General features: G+C 41.1%; 1 protein-coding gene across 1 annotated transcript in view; it reads right to left on the minus strand.

Annotated features, from left to right (window-relative positions):
• AGBL1 (AGBL carboxypeptidase 1) overlaps positions 1-23,940 on the minus strand; it is a 706,519-nt gene that overhangs the window by 318,331 nt on the left and 364,248 nt on the right. The window contains exons 17-18 of the mRNA XM_078078906.1: positions 18,237-18,366; positions 2,109-2,240 (exon numbers count right to left, since the gene is read on the minus strand). Of these exons, the coding sequence (XP_077935032.1) occupies positions 2,109-2,240; positions 18,237-18,366 (262 nt within the window). The remainder of the gene's footprint in view (positions 1-2,108; positions 2,241-18,236; positions 18,367-23,940) is intronic.

Below are 23,940 nucleotides of genomic sequence, written 5' to 3' on the forward strand. Positions count from 1 at the left end.
TATAATTTAATAATGTCACAGTAAGTGAACATACCTGTATGATCTCAGTCCTTTAAAATACACTGAGACTTGTTTTATAAGCTAGTATAAGGTCTACCTAGGGTAATTCTGATGTGGACTCAAAAACAATGTATATTTTTCTGTTTTGAGAATTGTTACATATGTATCAATCAGGTCAGGTATTCTCTAGTTACTAATTTTCTGTTCTGTTGTTCTATTGCTTACTAAAAGAAGAGTATTAAAATAGCCAACTATTATTACTGAATTTTTAAATTTCTTCCCTCAATTCTGTCAATTTTTGCTTATGTATTTTGGGGTATACATATTCACTTACATTCATTATACCTTTTTGATTAATTATTTTATTCAGTGTTAATACTATTAATAGTATTAATTACTAGTATTACTAGAAATAGTAGTTTGGTGGATATTTATCTCTTTTAGTACTCATTAACCCAGGGAATGAAGCTGTTGTATACACACTAAATTCATATATCCAGAATAATAAAGGATTTGGAAGAGGTAGGTACCATGATATTGTGATATTGTGATTTATAGTAAGAAATATAAATTTGCCCTTCATCCCCACTCCCTGACATGGGGTTCCTAAAACTCTTGTAAATTCCTAAGTGATAAGAGCATTAGGAACATCTTTTGTTCTAATGAGGTGATTCTGGGTGGGCTCCTGGATCAGGCTATCCCCACTTCTCTAGAGTGGGGAGAGGAGCTGGAAAAGAGTTTATAATTGATCACAGCTACATGAAGAAGACTCCATAAAATCCCAACAGTATGGGGTCCAGAAAGCTTCCACGTTGTTGAACACATCCACATACCAGGAGGGTGATACCCACCCCGGACTCCACAGGACAGAAGCTCCTGTACTTGGGACCCTCCCAGTCCTTGCCCTATGTATTTCTTACCTGGCTGTTCATCTGCATTCTTTATCATACCCTTTAATAAGCCGGTAATTGTCAGTAAGTGCTTCCCTGAGCTCTGTGAGCCACTCTAGCAAATAACTGAATCCAAGGCAGTGGGGGAGGTCATGGGTCCCTCCAACTGATAGCTAAGTCAGACGGAAGTTGTGGGGAACCTGGGACCGACTACCTGTGACAGGCATCTGAAGTAGGAAGCAGTCTTGTGGGACTGAGTCCTTAAGCTGTGGGATCTGATGCTGTCTCCAGGTAGATAACTCAGGATTGAGTTAAATTGTAGGACACCCAGCTGGTGTCTCAGAAGTGCTTGGTGGGGTGAAACCCCCATATATCTGGTGACCAGAAAGTGTTCTGTGTGAAAGTAAAGGAGAAAGACACAGGAGAACTAGAGGCTTTTCCAAGCCAATAATTTTTCTTCGTTTTCTATATACATTTGAAATAAAGGCCAGTTTTTATTTTGCATTGGGACAACGTTGCCTCATCTACTTCTTTCCAATTCCCTTTATCCTGACAGGAAGAAGTCCCTCCTTCTTTACCCTTTCTTAACTTCCTCTTTGGTTCAGTAGGGGAATCACTGAGCTCTAACCACTGGAACCCAGAAAAAAAACAGAATTAGCTTCAGTGGATCACTGCTCTGCTTTGTAGAGCATGCTCACACAGAGGGATGCCAGGGTCTGATGCTTTGTAGAGCATGCTCACACAGAGGGATGCCAGGGTCTGATGTCTTACATTTTTCCATCTCTTCATAGTTATTTAAGATCATTTCATGTTCAGTATCATTTTGTTGCTCTCATAAACATGAAACAGGAGCAGTATTTTTACTATCCTCATTTCACAGGTGATGAATGGTGGTTCAGAGAGGTGATGTTAATGACTCCTAGGCGCACAGTTAATAATTGTAAAGCCAGGCATTAAAATGAGGTTTCTTGTCTCCAATTCTTATGCCCTTTGCACTATATCGTATCATATAGAAAACAAAACAGAGCAACTAGGTAGTACAGCTATTATTCATCAAAAATGTAGAGAGGTTGCACATGCCTCCAACCTGTTTGTATTATAATCCTATAGTTAAAAGAATGAAAATGCTTATTTAGGGGAAAAAAATGGTGGAGTGTGTGTCTCAAAGGCAAGAATATGGACACAAAATGTGTTGTGTCATTCTCCCCAGTGACTTACCCTGTAGCCGATGTCTTCCAAGAGCGTCGATGTGCCCACAGTGGACTCTGCTTGCCACAAGGTCTCCTTGATGCTACAGCCATAAAGGAATACATTCTTCTTTTGCGAGTGGCCATGGAAATCACAGAAGACCTACAAGGGCCAAATAGGGAGGAAAAAAAAAATCCAGGTCAGGTCTATTGGTTTCTTTTTTTTTTTTTTTTTTTAAGATTTTTATTTATTTATTTGAGAGAGAAAGAGAGAGAGAGAGAACACAGGCAGAGAGGAGGGGTAGAGGGAGAGGGAGAAGCAGACTCTCCTACTGAACAGGGAGCCCAATGCGGGGCTTAATCCCAAGACCCTGGGATCATGACCTGAGCGGAAGGCAGACACTTAACTGACTAAGTCACCCAGGCACCCCAGGTCTATTGGTTTCTTAAATGTCTAAAGTGTCAACTTTCTCAGACAGATACTGTTTACTTAGCAGAACCAGTAGCATGAGGATCATTGGTGATCTTGGTAAGAGTTGTATTGGTAAAGCCAACCACCAGATCTGTGAATGAATCCATGTGGCTCAGACCCAAAGAACCACCCAGTTGACCTGGATGATTCTCACATAGTATCACTGGAAATAATGTGTAGTTTTTGCTTAAGCCACTAAGTTTTGGGGTTGTTTGGTATCTAGCAAAAGCTAACTGCTTCAATAAACTGTGTTCTTAATCTAAATATTTACTTCCCTTCCTTCCACATGTAAAATTTACTCATCTCCTCCCCAAGGAAGACTCCCTGAACAGCAGGGAATAGCAGAAAAATAGCAGAAAAGTGGGACGCCTGGGTAGCTCAGTCAGTTAAGCATCTGCCTTTGGACTGTATCTAATGCTTTAAAAGATTTATTTATTTATTTGAGAGAGAGAGTGTGAGAGAGAGCGAATATCAGAGGGGAGATGGAGAGACAGAATCTCAAGCAGACTCGATGCTGAGCACAGAGACTGATGTGGGGCTCAATCTCATAACCCTAAGATCATGGGCTGAGCAAAAATCAAGTCAGATGCTTAACCAACTGAGCCACCCTGGCGCCACTGACTATATCTAATTTTTAAGTATTTCCATTTATGTGTATTTCTTGTTTGTGTCCTCTAAAAATTCTATTCCAACTCCAAGGTCATACAGAGTAGCCTATATTGTTACCCCCAGGTCACTGTATTATTTTATCTCTCATATTACGATTCACCATCTGTGTGGAATTTATTTTTTAACATATTATGAAGTAGGGAGGTAAATTTATTTTTATTTTCTACCTTTTTTACATAGGACCATAAGTCTTCCAAGACCATCTCTTTCCCACTGCACCAGAGTATCAACTTTCTCATAAATCAAGTGACTATATATGGGAATCCCTTTCTGAAATATCTGTTTTCCTCCATGGATTTATTTATGTGTTGTTTTATCAATAATACTGTGTATGAAATACTGTAACTTCAAAACAAGTTTTGATATCACTACATAATTTGTCCAGTTTTCTCATTCTTTGTCAAGACTGCCTCAGTGATTCTTGGCCCTTTGCACTTCCAGTTTGGTTTGAGATCAGCTTGTAAATTTCCACAAAATAAAAAACAAAACAAAACAAAACACCCTCTGTGGGTTTTGACTGAGATTGTATTGAACCCAGGTAGATAAATTTGCTGAGAATTGGCATATTTTCATTTTTCTCAATAATGTATCCCGCACATCTTTAAAGTTAGTCTTATGAGATTAATGCTTTCTGCTATTTTTTAAAAAGATTTTACTTATTTATTTGTCAGAGAGAGAGAGCACAAGCAGGGGGAGCGGCAGGCAGAGGGAGAGGGAGAAGCAGACCTCCTGCATAGCAGGGAGCCTGATGCGGGGCTTGATCCCAAGACCCTGAGATCATGACCTGAGCCAAAGGCAGACCCTTAACCGACTGAGCTGCCCAGGTGTCTGCTTTTCTGCTATTTTAAATCCTATTTTTAAATTTAGATTTTTATTTGTACATTGATAGGTTATATAGGTGGACTTGACTTTTAGATACTGACATTTGAACCTCTGATTTTCTATGTTACAAAGACATTATGAAGAATGAGAAAAGGCAAACCAAGGAGTGAAAAAACCTATTTGTAATACATATATCCAACAAATAAATATATATATTTCTGTACATCAACAAGGAAAAGAGCGACAACCCATTTTTTTTTAATGGGCAAAAATCTTCAACTGATATTTCACAAAAGAGAATGTCCAAATGGCTATTAAGCAAATGAAAGTGTACTCAACCTCATTAATGTCAAGAAAATATAATTTGCATACCACAATGAGATGCCACTGTATCTAAGGGGTTATTAGGATGCTAATAACATCATGAAGACAGACAATGCCAAGTGGTGACCACAGTACAGAAGAAACAGAACACTTGAATCCAGTTTGTGGACAATAAATTGATAACGCTCCTTTGGAAAACAATTTGGGAATGTCTTCTAAAGCTGAATATTCACATATTCTAGAAACCTCCCAGCAGAAGTGTATACGCGGAGCACCAGAAGATATCAAGAATGCTGAGAACTTGCCTAATCTGGGGAATGAAACAGAAGATATCAAGAATGTACACAGCAGCACTATTTTTACTAGCTTAAAACTGTAAACAGTATAATGGATTAATTGTGGTAAAATCATTTGACAGAATACTGTTGAACACAGAGAATAAAAAAGCAAGCTAGACACGAAAGGGTACATCGAAGGATTTCTTTTTTTTTTTTTTTAAGATTTTATTTCTTTATTTGAGAGGGGGCATGGAGAGGGAGCAGGGGGTAGGGGCAGAGGGAGAAACAGGCTCTCCGATGAGCAGGGAGCCCGATGCAAGGCTTGATCCCAGGCCCCTGGGATCATGATCAAGGATTTCTTTCATATGATGTTCAGAAACAGGCAAAACTAATATGGTGGTAGAAATTAAGGTAGTGTTTATTTTGGGGAGCTGGGTATTATTGTCTGATGTCTCTGGATTGCTGGTCATGTTCTTTTTCTTGATTTGGTTGGTGGTTACATGGTGTGTGCATTTTGTGACAAGTTTATCAAGCCGCACAGTTATGATCTGTGTACTTAAAATTAACAGATGATACCTACACATTGTGTGTTTCAAAAGAGACAGAAATCCTAATATTTTAAAGAGGTGTTTCCTCACATTGATTCCTTAGTCTCTAGAAATGTAGCCTTTGCATATTAAGTTAAGGACACAGAATAGATAACCGAAGGTGTTTGTCAAATTTAATAATGATGCAGAATTGAGGATAAGTGATAGCAGAGTAAACAAGTAAGAGTGGAAATTGTAAGTGGCAAAAAGAACAGAATTAGCAAAAATAGAAATATTTAAATTGGAATAAATATAATGTCCTACAATTAGATTCAAACAGTGGCCTAAGTGAAGGATAGACACAGTTAGCTAAGAAGTAGATTTTGAATGAGACATCCAGAGGTTTTAGATGGCAATTGGCTCAGAATGAATCAGAGGCCACAGATGTCAAAAATTAATCTAATCATAAATTGCTTCTGGAGAAGTAAAGTGGCCATATACTAGGAGAACAATCCGTCCAATGTACCTCATACTGGCCAATTTATATCTAATATAGTGTTTCTCATTTCTGAGTGTGGAATTTTAGAAAAAGCCAGGACGCCTCAATAAAGAGGAAACAGAAGGCTAAGAGAAATGGGAATGTTTGTGAACAAAGGACAGCTAAAGATACTGGAGATGTTTATCCCCAAAGTAAAAAAGGCTCAAAGGGGTCTTGATAGGAGACCCATAAATTTCTAAATTCTCCCAGTTGGAATATAAATAATTGCACTTGCTATCATCTCAGAAAGCACAGGAAGGCAAAAGGAAGGATAATGTGGAAATAGATTCCAGCTCTATATTAAATTCAACAGTTGTTGAATATCTATTACTGGCAATAAATAACTCTCTATAGTTATAGCTATCTTGATATGCTGTGTCACACTTTTAAAAACTTCCATTGTCTGGAAATGTTTGAGCAGAAGCCAGATGAATGGCTATCCATGATGTTGTTGGTTGAGAAGTTAGACTAGATGATGATTTTTTGGTATGTGATAAAGTCCTGAAGTTCACTGAGGGAATAGGAAGCTGTTGACAGCAGGAAGGCAGCCCAGGACACTCGGGGTGCATGAATGAAGCCATAAACAAACACACATGTCGAAGAAAACTAAAGAGACCAGTGAGTTAATGATCTGCCCAGCCATGATAGGAGAAGAGGAAGACTAACTCTCTGATGACAGGTAGAACTGAGAAGCCATGTTGCTCTGTTGGTGGGCCATGGGAGTAGGGAAGAATCAGTGGCATCAGGACTGATTTTCTGGAAACAAGTTGGTTACAGGACAAGGAGGGGTGACTTGATTGGGAGCCAGAAGGCAAGGTTTTGGACAGACCAAGTATGTATGAGATGAGGGTTTTAAGGACTAATGGACTTGAAATTATTCTGTATGTTCACCTTCCTGTCCTCCCTCTCTTTCTCCTAATTGTCAATAATAGACAGCTACTACTACATTGGCCTGGGGGGGCGATGACTTTAAATTACATTGTAAATTCCCTGTTAGCAGAAAAGTATTTAAGTATTTTTTTTCTCTCCAAAAAAACAAGAAAAGAATTTTATTTTTTTTTTATGTGGAATCTTTTATTCTTGTTTCAGGTTGAAGTCTTATGAGAAAATAAATCTCCCCAAGCTTCTAGATATCACAGCTGCGGTACCAGAGCCAAAATGATAAGCAGATTTGGGAGGAGAGAGCCGGTCCAATGACAAGTCAAACCCCACACAAAACACAGAATAAAAGCACAGAAACAGTGAATGAGCACAGTAAGTCGTTCCCTAAAGAGTGGGGTCATCAAGAAAATGCACAGAGAAAAGCAGAAAACAGAAAATGTGGGGGTAGAAAGAGAAACATGAGAGATGGGAAGAAGAATGGTCCAGGCTTCTGGTGCTTTCCATTCCTATAAGATTATAGGACTTCTTTTCTTCAAAATTCTCCATCTTACTACTTGGGTTGCTTTTTTTGTTTTTTTCCTACAACTTTTTTTAAAATTTTTTAAATTAACATATAATATATTATTTGTTTCAGGGGTACACATCTGTGATTCATCAGTTTTACACAATTCACAGGGCTCACCATAGTACTTACCTTCCCCAATGTCCATCACCCAGCCACCCCATCCCTCTCATCCCCCTCCACTCCAGCAACCCTCAGTTTGTTTCCTGAGGTTAAGAGTCTCTTATGGTTTGTCTCCCTCTCTGGTTTTGTCTTGTTTCATTTTTCCCTCCCTTCCCCTATGATCCTCTGTCTTGTTTCTCAAATTCCTTGTATCAGTGAAATCATATGATACTTGTCTTTCTCTGACTGACTTATTTTGCCTAGCATAGTACCCTCTAGTTCCATCCACATCGTTGCAAATGGCAAGATTTCATTTTTGATGGCTGCATAATATTCCATTGTATATATATATATACCACATCTTCTTTATCCATTCATCTGTTGATGGACATCTAGGCTCTTTCCATAGATTGGCTATTGTGGACATTGCTGCTATAAACATTGGGGTGCACAAGCCCCTTCAGATCATTTGTATCTTTGGGGTAAATACCCAGTAGTGCAACTGCTGGGTCATAGGATAAATCTATTTTCAACTTTTTGAGGAACTTCCAGACTATTTTTCAGAGTGGCTGTACCAGCTTGCATTCTTTAAGCAAGACTCTGTTATTTCCAACAAATACATCCCCTTGGCCAGTGTTTCTCCATCCTGTCTCAGCACTAAAATCTCCTGAGGAGGTTATAAAAATATCAATGCCTGGAGCCTACCTCCAGAAATTTTTATTTAATTGGTCTGCAGTGACACCAGAGCTGTGGGATTTTTTTAAGTTTTCCAGGTGATTCCAATGTGCAGCCAGGGTTGAAAACCACTCTGTTCCTCTCAAGAGTTTACAGCACTGGATCTCATATGTGATTGAGTGTTAGAACAGCCTGGAAGACTTGCCAAAGTACAGACTGTAAACCCTCCCCAGCAATTCTGCGATTCAAGTAAGTCAGGGGTAGGCCCCGGGAATTTGCATTTCTAGCAAGTCCTTGGTGATGCTGATACCTTGGACCTAAGCCCGAGCTTTGGAAGTCTCTAGCCTAAAGGAACCAATAGAACTGTTGGAAGGTTTAATCCTCTACCATCATGAATTTGCCACCAACCTTTATCTCTTACACCTCAGTGTCTCTCTGTGAATTAAACACCCACCATTCTTATGAAAAGTGTGCAAACAAATTAAAGCTGTGTCTTAGCAACAGATTTCTCAATAAAGCCAGAAGCTTTGCCTTCGTGGTGACAGGCACTCCTTAAATGCTGAATTCAACTGAAGAAAAGAGTTTTCTTTTTTTCTGATCCTTACAAACTCTGGAAGCTGAGGTAAATGATAAGAGCATAGACCTATTCACCTGTGGGAATGAGCACTGCTTAGCCCTGGGACTTCTAGTGGCTTCTGGAGATTCAAAACAGAGGAGGTGCCAACATTGTCCTGCTTTTTGCTCAAATGACATCCCTAAAAAGAAATGCTTGTTAATTATAAGAAACATGTATTCCTCTAAATTATAGGGGGCAATTACAAGACAAGTTATCAAGTTATTTCTGTTGAGGGAGCTTTTTCTTTCCTATGGGAAGATGTAACGTTTATGCTTCCTTTCAGTAAAATTCTGTGTCAGGTGGGTAGGAAGTGTGCCTAGTGATGGCACTCTAATGTCCACAGGCTAACCTATGGTCCTATCTTGCTTATTCATCGACTGATTCAGCAAATATTTACTGGATACCCGCTTTGTGGCAGGAGAAATTAAAATTTTAATATAATATGGCACTGCCCTTAATAAAACAATAGTTACTTTATTAAAGACTTATGATGCTTCAGATAATAGGCTAAAAACTTAATACAGATTATCTCATGATGAAGCAGGTGCTACTATTATCCCCATTTTGCAGCGGAGAAAACTGAATTTCAGATCAAATAAGTAACTTGTCTTGTCCAGGCACACCCAAGTTTGCACTGCTATTAAGTATGTGAGTAAATATTTGAACCCCAGAATGTTCTAACCCAGAATCCATGTTTCAAAACACTTTTTAAATGTCTGTACTGCCTCCTCCAGAAGCTGTTTTGTTGGGATGATCCCATGAGTAAACAGGAAATCATATTGCAGTGAGAGGAGGATGGAAGTAGAGGTAAGTACAGGGTCTCTGGGAACCCAAATAAGGGGTACGTGCAAGAGTCCAGGGGGCATCGTTCACACGGCATTCCAAATGAATGGTACCCTTGAGGGTGTGCGATGGAGCAGTCCTAGGATTCTCAAGGTGGGGGGTTCCCAAGTTGAGTCCTACTGAGTGAGAGCTATCCAAGCCAATGGAATGAGGAAGAAAGCACCATGGATCTGAGGAACTGCAAGCATTCAGAATAAGACTGCAGAGTGAAAGGAAAGGAGAATGGACCTTCGGGTCTGCAAGTGGGCACCAGGCAGATGAGTGATACCCTTGCACACCACTCTGGGATGTTTGGACATTTATCTTGAAGGTGGTAAAGGAGCCATTAAAGTGTTTGCGTAAGGAGGAGCAGCATGGTCAGGTCACCAGGACAGGAGTGCAAAGAGTGGACTGGAGGGACGGACACCAGGCCCCAAGGGATGACAAGGACCTAGCTAATGCAGCGGAAGTATGGAGCTTAAGGAAGCTTAAGTATGGAGAGAAAGGGCGTTGGGTGAGAGCGGAAGTAAAATCTACAGGAGGAGACAAAATGGATCTAGGGGCCAAGTGAGGAAAAGAGGTTAAGAATACTCCCTAGATTTCTGGATTAAGTGAACAGGCATTATGATTGTGCTTTTCCCCAAAGACAAGGAATATAGGGAGAGATGAAGATTTGGAGGTTTCATTTCATTAAGTTGTGTTTCGTTTGAGCTGGAGTGGTTAGTTTTGAACTTGCTTGCTCTGGGTTAAACTGACTCCCCTGTGTCTCACTTTCTCCAACAGCAAAGTATATGGTGTTGATTGGATTACGATTTTGAAATCAGGCTCTTCTGCATCTCCCTAGTACCTTTGCCAATGAATTCTTGTCTGAGCTAAATTGCAAGGTTAATTTAATTCATGCAAACATGAGTTCCATCATTTCTTGCTCAACAAAGAGATCGTTCAGGGCCACATTACTATGCTCCTCACATGCCTTCCCCACCTTTAGCCTCCATTCCTTGGTCCCATTCCTGTTCCTCCGTAAGCTAATTGGGCCCTTTATGCAAGAGGTTAACCCCCATCTCAAACGCAACCCCCCGAGCCATTCCCCTGCTCCCCACAGCTCACCTATTCCTGATTGTGTTTACTGCTCTGCTCTGTCAGCTTTAAGCTGCTGTGTTTTCTATTCCTGCCATCTGAGTCTTGTTCCTGCTTCCCAGCAGTGAGACCTCTGCATTATTTATGCCACTGCCACAGGAAAATGAAGGTGAGGCTGAACCATGAGAAGGCCCATTCTGGGGTATGTGATGGAAACCCAGAACAGCAATGCTTCCAATTAAACCAAGCAAGGCTCACTAAAGCCCTGGAGATTCCAACTTGCACACAATATTTTGCAGGCAGCATTCAGCCCAAGCTCTTGAGTAGAACAAACGTCTCTGTGAGGGAAATGATATTGGTAGCATATTCAATTGTCCTCCAAGAGCCTCGTCTGCAAGACCAAATTTTCCAGACCTTTTACTGACAATCGTGCTCTCTCCTTAGTGTTTCATCTGAGTGATAGCAACATCCAGTCATGGCTGAGGTGAACCACAGGGGTCCTGGGCAGAATTTATTCCTACAACTACCTGAGAGGAGATTTTACGTTCCATTCCCTTTCCTGAAGGGAGACACTTTTACTAAAATTGGGCTATTATGGGCTAAAGTTCCAACATGGCCTTAGAAAAAGCAGCCTTTACTTACAAATCAGTCAGGCCCCCTCCAATGGCTAGCGAAGGGTGATTATTTCACATTAAACTCAACAGAAGCTTCAATAGCTAACCGGCGATGACTGCCCAGAGTGGGACCCTTTCTTACATGTTATAAAATGCTGGAGGAGGTTTTCTGACATCCCAGTGTTATATATTATAATGTCCTTCTTTCCAAGATAGTTTAATTACACTGAACGTGCCCATGAAAATTAACACGAAATGTACAGTCTAACATGTAGCTCTGTTTTGGACATAGCACTCTTGTGGTAAGTAACGATAGTTTAGTATCGTTATATTTACTAGACTGCCTGGTAGGTGCCAGTCACACTGCTAAGATTTTACACACATCCACACTCAGTATCAAAACCCTGCAAGGAGGATGTCATCCAAATTTTCAGATGAGGTTCTACTTCTGCTAAGTTAAAGGAGGTTAAATGCTTGCCCGTGGCCACCCATTAAAAAGCAATGTTTTACCTCAGACTCTGATCAGTCTGGCTCCAAAGATTTTCCATAATAAAATATTTTAAATCACTGGATGTGCCAGTGATGAAGAGCAGTATAACAAGACTGTCAATTAGCAGAATTCAGATGGAGCTACCAGGCTTACCCTGAGCTCTCACCTTGCCTAATTTTTACTCCCGTCTCTGGCTGGCTGGCCCTCTGTGAGCAGTGAGCTGAATACCCTGAGAGGGCATTCATGCAGTGAGTTCTCGGCAGGTTCCTCGGGAGTTAAAACTGTTCCTTTTCTCCACTTTTAGAGGTGGGGGGGAGAGAAGCACCAGCCTAGGTGCCACGTTTGGACACAGTCCCAGTGATCTGTCAGCCTGGGTGAGGCCCCAGCCGTCTGTCTCACTCAGTTACAGGTACCGAGGCTCTCAAGGTAGAAGCATTAATCTACTCATTTTGTGCACCACTCCTAATCGGGGTAGATGGGTTACTGGGGCCCCCATCTTCCCCTAAAGCTGGAGCCTAGACTAATCTTTTTGACCCATGGCAGATGTCCAGATTGTCTAGATAAACCCAGAGGGTGGGGTGTAAATGCTGACCCACCACCATGCTTACCTACTCCATGTAAGAAGGCTTGCCTCAGTTTCCTGATTTGCATTACTATCTTCATGGACTGTCGGTTGTCTTGGCCCCGGAGGTGGGACTGTGCTTTACGGTTGGCAACCCCCACTTTCTGGGGCTAGAACTTTGAGGTCTATGTCCAATGCCATTGGCCATGATCAATGCTGCCTTGCTCCACTCACCAACCAGTCCTCCTCGAACATATGTATTGAACAGATGAAGCACAGTCCCCTGTGTCTTCATCTGATGCCTGTTTTTACCTGTGGCCCTCCGTCATAGACAACAGTCTTATGGCAAAATGAGCCCTGGTCCTGCTCCACACATTGCTTGCCTCCTCCCCATTCCACCAGCTCTGGGCAGAGGCACCACCACACTGATTTAGACAACTACCCTCCTACTTTCCCCTCCACTCCACCTCCTAGCTTTGTTCTGCCTCACAAAAAAAAAAAAAAGAAAGAAAGAAAGAAAGAAAAATAGGGAATTGGCTCAAACTTCTTGGAAAAATCTGACTGGCCCTCCCTGTGGCATGTAGAAAACCCCAGATTTCTACCCCTGTGATACAAAAGATACATTAGAGATACTAGCAAGAGAGAAAGAGGAAAAATTCTCTGCTTTTCAACATACATTTATTCAAGAAACTTCAGCAATTCACTTAAGTGTGGAGTACTTGTGTCTATAAAAATACCTATAAAACATGGTTTCTGGTATTTAGAGAAGCACTGTTTAATCTGTATTCTGATAGAGTAGGAACAATTTTAAATAAAAGAATATGGAATCAAATTTAAATTTTTTTCACCCAGGACCTCCAAGAACATTCTGTCCCCACCCCCCAACTATGGAAGCAGGATTTTTTTTTTTTCTTGCCATATCCTTACACATGGAAAAAGGAGAATTCTAGATGCAGTACCTTAGCATGAATCAATGAAAATGAGCAAAAATAACACTTGTCCTTCTGCCACTTCTGAGGCATAAAGTGGAGATAAATAGCGTGTACAGTGTATCTTGAGGCCTTGGGGACAAGGTTTTAGGAAGAGACATGCCATCCCTTTTTGCTCTCTCCTTTTGTGTCTCTTAAAAGAAGCTGATTAACTAAAAACATATGCCGGAGGGACAGAATAAGACCAGGAAAATCATTTAAGTAGCTAAAAATTCTGTTCCACTGGGCCCCAGAGAAAGATAAAACCAAAATATGCCCACCCTGTCCCTTGGCAGAAGGCAGCCTAGTTTGTATCATTTGTAAATGGAAATCAATGAGCTCTTCAAAGAGCACTGAAATCCTTTACCAGCACGCACTCCTATAGTGAGAGCCAAGAGGATAAGAATCGATACCTCTCCTAATTCCAAAGCCCAGATTCTTCGCAGGGGCACAGGGGCCAGGCCAGCTACAACACAGCAGCCTAGAAGAGCCTGTTGGCCTAGCTTCCTGGGAGCCTGCAGGAGCCTGAGAGCTTTCCTCCACTCCCCTTAGCCATGCCCACACCTCCTGGCCCTTGCGGGGAGCTCCCCAAAAAGGAACAGATTCAGTGCCTCCTACTAGCTGATAATGGTGGAGCCTGTCTGTTCTCTGGGCTTCTCTGCTTACATGCCTTTTCTCTGGCTGGACCTTTCTGACTCATAAATAGATCTTTCTTCTACAGCCTTACTACTCTGCCTTCTGCCTTGGCTTGAATTGCATGCCCGTATGCTGGTCCATCTCATTTTGGGCAGGTCCCTTTGTCTCCTAGTTGTATTTCAAAGCCCTGTGACCATGCTTTGATTTATCTTTAATTTCCTGTATTTAGGTAAATATGTACCTATAGTGACATGTACAGACCTCGAATGAGTTTTTAGTCAATGAGTTTGGGTGTAAGTGACTCTTTAAATCGAGATATAGAACATTTCTACTAACCTCAAAAGTTCCCTCCTGGCCCCTATTATTGAATCCCTTTCTAGAGACAACCACCATTCTGATTCCTTGATCTTGAACTTTACATAAGTTGAAATATAGAGTTTGTACTCTCTAGCGTCTAGCCTAGGTTACTCAACATGCTTCTGAAATTCATCCGTTATTACATATATCAGTAGTTCATTACAGCTGGGTTTTTTATTGCTTGTTTTTTGCGGAATAGTATTCCGATGTAGGAGGATACCAATATTGACTATGTTTCTGGGTTTTGGATCCAACATCTGGAACAGATTTCCTGACCCTCTCATAAATTAGAGATAGAAAATCAGGGTTCAAGAAAATGGGAAAGAGACTGTAATGTCAATGTCATATCAAATGAGTCTATGACAGCAGTTAATAAGAAGCTTCCCTTCCTTTGCCCCTTGCAATCACCCCAACTACAGAAAACTTGCCTGAATACCAGTTTCACAAGGCAGAAGATCTAAGAGATCACAGGCAGGCCTATAGACCCTCTGAGGAAAGAATATTATTTTTCTCTACGTTACTGTAATAAAAAGCAAGCAAAACTCTCATTAATCCTTCAAATGCAGCTCAAGTGGCAACTCTCCTCTCCAGTTTTTCCATAACCTTGAGGGAAGATGACTCAACCACTTATTTGTGTTCCTATAAAAACTCATACGAACTTTTGTTGCAGTTTTTACCATCTTATACTCCTTGTTTCTTTGCAGACCTGACTCCACTTTCTAACAAAGTGAACTATAGAACCCCCCCAAAAAAGGACCCTCTTTTTCCTTTCCAGTGATTATACACACTTGGTGTAGAAGAATGGACACATGGATGACTGCCCAGATGGATGGGTGGATGAATGGCTGGAAGGGTGGATGGATGGGTGAATGGGTGTATGGATAGTTGGATGGGTGGATGGACAAGTGGATGAGTAGATGAATGGCTGGAGGGATGAAACAGTATGTAAATATTGCCATATTGCCTACAAACTCAATGATCTGTCTGGTCTTTAGCAACCCCCAGCAGTATCAGGATACTGATTTCTCTCACTATCACATTCTCATTGGTTCTGGGAGTTCCTATTATTCCACTCACCAATAGGCAAATGCCTGACTACCATCTGGAACAGGTTACATCTCCTAGCCACCAGAAAGTAGCTTCCTGATACTTCAGTAAATATTTTCCTAAGAGCTAGAGGTTGGACAGAGTTACAGTTCATCTGTAACCACGTAGCATGGAAAGCTTCGGCATCCAGGACAGGCCTGGGTACAGAATGAGTGGCATTGCTTCTGCTGTCAGCAGGCGGCTGGTTAAATACAGCCTCACAGGGAACTAAAAGGTGATGTTGAGCCCATTAGAGAGTTTTGTAACACTGTGAATAGCATTTAGTACTCAGCTGTTTCTCACCCACCTCTCAGATGCTCCCAGCAGGAAACAAGTCTGTAGCTGTCATGTTTACAGTTAATTAATGTTTATTTATATTTTTTTAAACAAGGCATTCACCTGTCATGCTTTAAAATAAATGTTCTGCTTTTCAATTAGAGGTTGTCAGAGTAGAGAGGAATCCTGTTTGTTATGGGTTGAATGTGTGTATATTTAAATGTGTATCAGGTAAGGACCTCTTTCCCTGTCTCTCTTCTCACAGAGGCTAAGGCTTCTTTTCTCAGAGAACACATTCTTTCCAGGCTTTGACCATAAGATTGGTGCTCTGCTATACAGGCCATGAACTTGCTTCTAGAGGGTAGACAGCATAGATTACAGCATCTTCTTAGATGGGGGTAGTGGGGATTAGCACGAAAATATTGCACACTTGACCAGTGTAGAATAAGGATTCTTAAGGAAAAAGGACATTCTTTGTTCTCTTTGCAGTAAAGTATTGACTCAAACCCTGCACATTCCAAAGAAAGGTCTGGCTCTTGATTGGCTCCTGTGATCTATGGTGGAGGTCTTGGGCTGTTAAGTGTCTGTTTGACCTCTAATGGGGAGACTGAGTAACTAAGATCAGCCATGTGGGGCACCATAACTATCACTGAGCCCCAGTAAAAACCCTAGACATCAAAGGTCAGCTGAGCTTCCCTGGTTGGCAATACTCTCCATGTTATCACACATCACTGCTGAATTAAGCACTGTCCATACAACTCCACTGGGAGCAGACACCCGGAAACCTATACCTGTCCCTCCTGGATACTGCCCTATGCGCCCTTTACCTTTGCTGATTTTAATCTGTATCCCTTCACTATAGTAAACTATAATTATGAGCACGACAGCTATTCTGAGTTGTTTGTCCTTCTAGGGAATCAGTGAACCAGAGATAGTCTTGGGGACCCAATATCCTCTCTCAAAGAGTAAGTGATAAAGATAGATTCGGTTGCAGGGTGGAAAACAGGTCAGAACTGAATGCCAACTCTGCCATATACTTCCCGATGACCTCAGGGAAATCACTCAACCCTTTAATCTTTTTGAGATTGTAATAAGATTCTATACTAGATATTCATCTAATATTTCAATAGATATTCACTGAATGTGCCACTGTTATAATCACATAATATATGTTCAAACAGTGGTTAAGGGTAGAGGTGATTGGCCCATCTGTGGGCTTCTCCACACTATTTTAAGTTCCTTAGGTTAGGCAAGCACTCTAAATTTGGACATATGCCCCTCCATACTTTTGCAGAGAGTATGTTCACAGTTTGTAGTCAATAAATGATCGTTTTTATACGGTTAACTTGGCTACCATTACTTCCCTCCTTATCCTGATCTTAGGCCTCGGGTTTCAAATACAGACCTTCATCAATTGATTATATCCTGTTAAATCCATCACAAATTGAAAATATCACACATTGAAAATGTATTTAATACACCTAACCTACCAAACATCAGAGCTTAGCCTCACCTACCCTACCCGTGCTCAGAACACTTACATTAGTGTACAGTTGGGTGAAATCATCTAACACAAGACCTATTTTATAATAAAGTGCTGAATATCTCACATAATTTATTGAATACTATACTGAAATTGAAAAACAGAACGGCTATATGGGTACAGAATGGTGGTACGTGTATGGGTTGTTTATCTTCCTGGTCATTTGGCTGGCTGGGAGCTATGGCTTGTTGCGAGAAGCCATTGCCCAGCATCACAACAGAGGATTGAACCACGTGTCTCTGGGAAAAGATCGAAATTCAAAATTTGAAGTATGCTTCCTACTGAACATGAATCACCTTCACACCATAGTAAAGTAAAAAAATCATAAGTGGAACCATCAGTAAGTCGGGGGCCGGACTGTCTGTCATCTGTTTTCCCTCAATTGTACAGTTGCTAAAGCCAACACATAAAAGTACCTGGAACGGTGCCAGAATCAACTCTGGAATTGAGTAAGTACTACTTGAACATGAATATGAACATCTAAAGCATTTCTTCCAATCACTACTTAACAGATATATACATATTCTTTTTGACCAATAACTTAAAAACCAGAAAAATAAAGATGTAGAAAATGGGATAAAAGCCAATTTTTGCACAGCTTTGAATCAATGGTTTTCCCCTATTGTGGATTAAATTGTGTCTCCCCCCTCCAAAAAATAAAAAAATATGTCGAAGCTCTAATCGTCAGTTCCTGTGAATGTGACTTTATTTGGAGGCAGGTCTTTGAGGAGGAAATCAAGTTAAGACGAGGCCATACTCATTATTGTGGGCCCTAATTAGGTCACCCTAATCCAATAACTACTGTCTTTAGGAGAAGAGGGAAATCTGTACACACACACACACACACACACACACACACACACACAGACACACAGAGGATGGCCATGTGAAGATAGAGGCAGAGAGCTGGGATTGGCTGCCACAAGCCAAGGGATACTTGGGACTCCCAGTAATCAGCAGAAGAACAGGCAATGGAGGGTTTTTCCTAGAGCCTTTGGAAGACATCATGTCTTGCTGACACCTTGATCTTAGATGTCTAGTTTCTAGAAAAGTGAGAGAATGTGTTTCTGTTGTTTTAAGCTACTCAGTCTGTGGTGCTTTGTTATGGCAGCCCTAGGAAATGAATACATGCCCCATTAAAGCCTGTCACACATAGGTCTTTGTCTTGTATCTGGGTTTCTTTCCTTGACAGAAAGTAAGCTGCCTCGTGAAAGATGGGAGGAACCAGAGAAGAGTGTAGAGACAGAAGGAAGTGACTCACCCTGGGACTTCGGCCCACACTGCTCAGGTAGTACAGGAGTCCTTTGGCATGGTAGATCGTTGGCTGAAGATGAGCACTGGGAGAGAGCCATTGTCGGTTTAAATCCTCCCCTTTCAGTGAGCATCTGTGGCTGCAGGAACAAACAAGGAGCAAATAAATACTCGTCGAGAAGAAAATAACTTGAGAAAATAAAGCTCAACAAGACAAACAAACTAATGAATCCAATGTCCCTCTGACTTCTGCCCAATTGGCGTCAATTGCAGATGTCCAGAAAGCTGCAGATCTGTCATTTAAGCTCGCGAAGGGTTGATTATTCTCAGCCCCAAAAAGAACTGGAAGCCATATTTGACTTGATATTGGGTTATCATAGTTTTAAGATGAAATTTGGGAAATATAGTTCCCCATTATACACATCCACAGAGAAGGAATTTGATAAATTTCTCTGGGCTCTGGGACCTTCAATTCTACAAATAATTAAGTTGAGCTCAAACTGTCATGCTGGGTGTGTTATATACACTATTTCCAGCTGGCCCAATAACTCTGCCAGGTGGATAGTATTCATCCCAGTGAAGAGACTGAAGTGTAAAAATGATTACATAAATGGCCCAAGATCACATAACTAAGAGCTAGGCTTTATATCCAGGTCTGTTTGCCTCTGAGAAAGCATAGGCTCTTTCTCCTATCACAGGGCTTCCTCCATATCCATACAGATGACACAGAACACTTGACATTTACCCAGAGAGCCAGAGTATCTTTTTCAAAGACATCATCATGGAATACTGGCACTAGAAATGAGCTGAGAGTCATCCATCCCCTCATTAGGGAAATGGAGATGTTCACATTGGAAACTATCAAGTTACTTTACAAAGTTGACGCAGCTGGTTATGATAGTGCAGCCTGCAATTCAGGGGGAAGCCGAGATGCTGAGCTGTCAGGGGGAAGCTGAGATGCTGAGCTGTCAGGTAATCCAAAAAAGAGACACTCAAAGATGACCAAGTGCAGCCAGCCCACACTCAGGGGAGGCCCCCAGGAGGCCCGCTACGATGCTATTTACTCAAGACAGCTAACAAGAGAGATGCCCAGCATCCCCATCAACCTTCCCCCATGCCCAGCCCACATTTCCTGTGACCCTTGTCCTTCCATACTCCAGCTCCCTCAAACAGATCACAGATCCCTCTGAGCAACCCTGTCTGCTGTCCCTTTGCCAGGACTCCCCACAGCTACATCCCTTTCCAATTATGCAACTTTCAGGGAAATTTTCCTGATCCCCAGGCCATTCCATTCTGCTCCTATTTGTTGCAAGAGCTTCCAGAGGTCCCCTTAATTCTCATAAAACCATTTTGGGTGGGGTTTTACTGTTATTTAGCTATTTTTACATCTCTTTCCTTGGACTGTGAGCCTCCTGGGGGCAGGAATAGTGCTTTGTTACCATCAAAACCCTAATAGAGTAACTGTCAAAATCGGTATTCAGTAAATAATTTGGAATGAATAAAAATGCACTAGCATTTAAATATAGAATCAGATACGTTTTCTGTGTTTTTTTTTAAATCACTATTTTCAATAAATCTTGGAGGTGGAAGAAAAAAGGTTCAGCCTCCTTCTTTCACCACTTTCTCATCTTCGTGTTTCTGAAATTATCTTTAAATATTAGTTTCCTGCTGCTTGTCAGCCTCCTCTTACAGCTCACTGGAAACCAAAAATCTTTAGATTAATCATTTATCCTGATCTCACCATTAAAATATTTTGACTTGAGAAATGGTAGGTTTTTTCATCTTCTTCTCTGACTTTTTTGTTCTTTTCTTGCTATATTTTTTTTTCTCCCTTCCTCTTTTTAATAGCAATGACATCTAGAAATAGGGTTTATCTGTTCTGCCTGGCAACCAGGGATGGAGGTAAAATATAAAGGAGATCTTTAATAATGATAGCAACGGAAAGAAGCAGGCACCCCCGACTTGCTCCTGAGCGTATTTGCTGTGTTTAAATGAATTTCTTTTCTCAAATCAAGGTACTTGCAGGCACAACATCCCTGAGCCTCGGGACACTAACTGTTCTGTGTCTCTCCTTGCCTTGACCTGATTTCTCATCAACACTGGGGACTTTTTCTTTTCTTGGTAATATCAAACGTGATAAAATCAGTCAAGACCCCTTAAAAGCATTTCCATTTGTACAAATGAAAATGCAGGCAATCTGTGTCCACTAGCCATCAATTCCATGTCAACTCTCTCCTTCCATGTGATCCGTGGAGACCAAGTGCAGGGACAATGTCTACATGGGTAAAAGTTCTTAGGTCACCACATAGCAAAATTATCCTTCTGGATTACAAATTCCAAAAATAGAAAAAAGTGAAGTTTGTGCTGCAATCAGAATAAGCACTGGGTTTGGGTTAAGAAGACCCACTCCCATCTCTCAGCCCTGTCACCAGATATGGGATTTGGGATTCTCTTTGAGAGTCAACATTCCCATAGGCAAAAAAATATATAGATATATGTAACCTTGCTTCCCCGAATTATACTGAGGATCAAGCGAAATGATATCTCCATGGGGAAATATCTATATAACCCTATCTTTACCCATGTCTCTATCTATGTCATGTCCATACTTATATCCATGTGCACATCCCCATCTCTATCTGAATTTACATCTTCATCCCTATCTATAATGATCAGGGATGCAGAGCAACACTTAGACTATGTTCATTGGTTCCTCACCTCATCCTAATTTTTTTTCATTATGAAGAATAATGAAGGAGCTCTATGCAGGTTGATTGGGAGGGATAATCTTGGCTAGGAGCCCTAAACAAGAGGCTGTGGTCAGTTTCAATTACCAGTTCACCTGAGCAGACTTAAAGGTGGAAGCAATGAGACTAAAAAGAAAAGAATTCATCTAAGAAAAAAAAAATATGAGGGAATAACAATGTAAATTGCTAACTGGACTTTGGGCTGTTAAAGAGTACAGAGGGGGCTGGCTGGTGGATAGCACCTAAGATCATCCAATTACATGGATTTGGAAAAATCCAGCCCCTGTGAGACTGAGGGAAGCCCTTAGTTTCGGGTAAATTTTGTTCTGCAGGGTTGGAGACAGTGATGCATTCCCTTTGTACCCATACGTTGTGTGGATTTGGAAGCCCATATGTTTGTATTTGTATTCAGGGCTCTCTGCGTGGCTATGATTTGGAGAGTATCTCTGTGAATGCCTATTGCTACAGCAGTTCCTAGATCTATGCAATTGCAGATTATCACAATATGTACTACACGTAACTTGAGTGCTTTTCCTTTTAAAGCAAATCCATTTGCTTCCAATCTCCAAATCCATTTGGCATTTTGTGTTAATAATATCAGAGATTCATGCAGTCAGAGATACTGCTGCTATCCTTCCCAGAGATTTGTTTTAAGCATTTGAAGATGAAACGTACCCACTCTTATTATCTACTGTAGCATTTTTGAAATGACAGCTGCTCCCTCCATGTGGAGAGAATCAGCAGATGGACAGCTACGAGTGGCTGGCAATAAATTCAGTGCCTCTAATTTCTGAAAAGGGGTCACCCCTCAAATAGAGTTTAAAGTCCTGCTTTGCGTATAAGACTAAAATAGTGAGCATTGCTACTTTTTTCTCCACTGAAAACTGCAAACTTACAGAGGAAAAATAAAAAAGGGGAAAAAAAGAAAAACATTTCTCGTTGGTTTTAATAGGTGAAGCTATTTGATCCAACTAGTCTTCCCTGTTTTCAAAGTTTTAGTTTAGTTTAAGACTATGCTTATATGCACTGAGTATGCTGGATCTTGGGTTACCAACCATCCAGTTTGTCCAGGAATGTTGCAATTGGTCCCCCTAAAGCTAGATCTCAAATTCTAAAAGGTGTTTCCAAGGTAGAATGTGGGCCAAAATTTGCCCTGTTTCACACTGACTTTGAACATTTTAGGTGGGACATGTACCTTCCCACCAGCCTGCCTATTTTTACCACTGACTGCTCTGTACACATATTATGTGCCTGCTCTTTTTAGGCATTAGCATCCTGTGTCCAGGAAGTCTTAAACCTGTGGTTTTTGGTAGGACATATTTCTTCCCTTGGGAAAAAAAAAATTGGAAAAAAGTTCTCCTATCTCCTGAAAATATGGTCAAACAAAAGCATCTCAGCTGAAGCTATGAAACAGTAAATTAGTAGTGCCAGTCCTAAGAGGTCACGGAATGGTACCCTGGATAAAGAATGGTCTCAAAAGCCAAACAACCAAAAAGGAAATGATGTCACTAGAATTCATTCTTTTAACATTAATTGCATATTTTTGTATCTGCTAAGAATAGGGATTATCCTGGCCAGAGACTAGGAAGTAATATAACTAAGGGTCTTGACAAGCAGACCCTGAACGACCAGGACCCCTAAAACAAAGTAAGGACCACAAGTCAGAGAGAGAAGGAGGAAAAGTGAGTCACTTCCTAAAAGAGAATCTATCAAGCTCCAGTCAGACAATAAAATGATTCAAAAATCCCCCATCCATCCGTGACTGATAAATGGAGAGACGGGGCCCATCTATCAGTCACTGGATGATTGATGCCCGGCTTGATCATCTTCGTGCCCAACACCCCCCCCCCCCAGCAGAGCCATCTCCAAAGTCTAAAGAGAAGCTGTGTGTTTGAGATTTAGCAAACATCTTCACCATTCACTGAACATCCTAGTAACAGGAGGCAGCATGGGTGCAGGAGGAGAATATTTATAAAGGTAAAGAGATGCATGGAAGCTTCAGGAATAAGACAGAACAGCATGGGGCACTATCAGCCAGACACTGCACCCAGAGCTTTCTAAATAAACACTGCTTGGATAGAGAAAAAGGGAAAACCAACGGCAGCTTCATCTGAAGATCGTGGTTGCTATAAAGCTACAAATGATCAGCGTTGCCAAGGACATGTTAGCATAGTCAGGGTATTTTTTTTGGTCATGCAAAATGCTCAGAGAGTCAACAGTCTAGAGAGCAGGGGAACAGAAGAGACCAAACCCAGGAGTGCCTCAACACCTCTAACACCCAGCAATGTGTCACTAAAGGACTGACCATCCCAGAGCCCAGGGACAGGAAAACTTGAAAAGAAGTCTTTAAGAGATGGACCAGAGGAACTGACCTGGGTTCAAATGTCAACTTCTTCGTGAAGCAAGTTACACGCAGTTGACCCTTGGACCTAGGTCAGTCCAAAGCTAAACCAATTGGATCTTTATGCCCTTGTTTCTCAAAGTATGGTCACCAACCTGGGAGCTTCTTAGAGATGCAGCAATTTGGGTCCCATCCCAGAATCTGCATTTTAATAAGCCCCCAGAGAATCTGTATGCACATTTAGTGTGAGAAGCAGTGTTTTCTACTACACCTTGAGGAAAGAAAGAAAATTAACCCTTACAAGGAAATCTGTACTTTACAAAGGACTATATTGCCCACAATTTCAGGAACCTGGAACACATGCTATTTAGGACCTCTAACATCTTACCTGGAGCAGCACCAGCCCCAAAATCTGGATACGCCTCCCCCCACCACCCCATTTTCCCTGCTATTATACTAGTCTCTTGCATGTTTTCATTTGAAAACCAATACAGAATTAAAGTGAAAATGTGTTTTCTCTAGCTTATGTTGACAACTCTGATTTCATACCATTCAAACACCCAATGGAACAATTCAAGAGATAACAAGGTAAGGACAAGTTCAGTTGAAATTAGGCCAGATTACGG

Source organism: Halichoerus grypus, chromosome 8, assembly GCF_964656455.1.
Source record: "Halichoerus grypus chromosome 8, mHalGry1.hap1.1, whole genome shotgun sequence".
Taxonomy (NCBI): Eukaryota; Metazoa; Chordata; class Mammalia; order Carnivora; family Phocidae; genus Halichoerus; species Halichoerus grypus.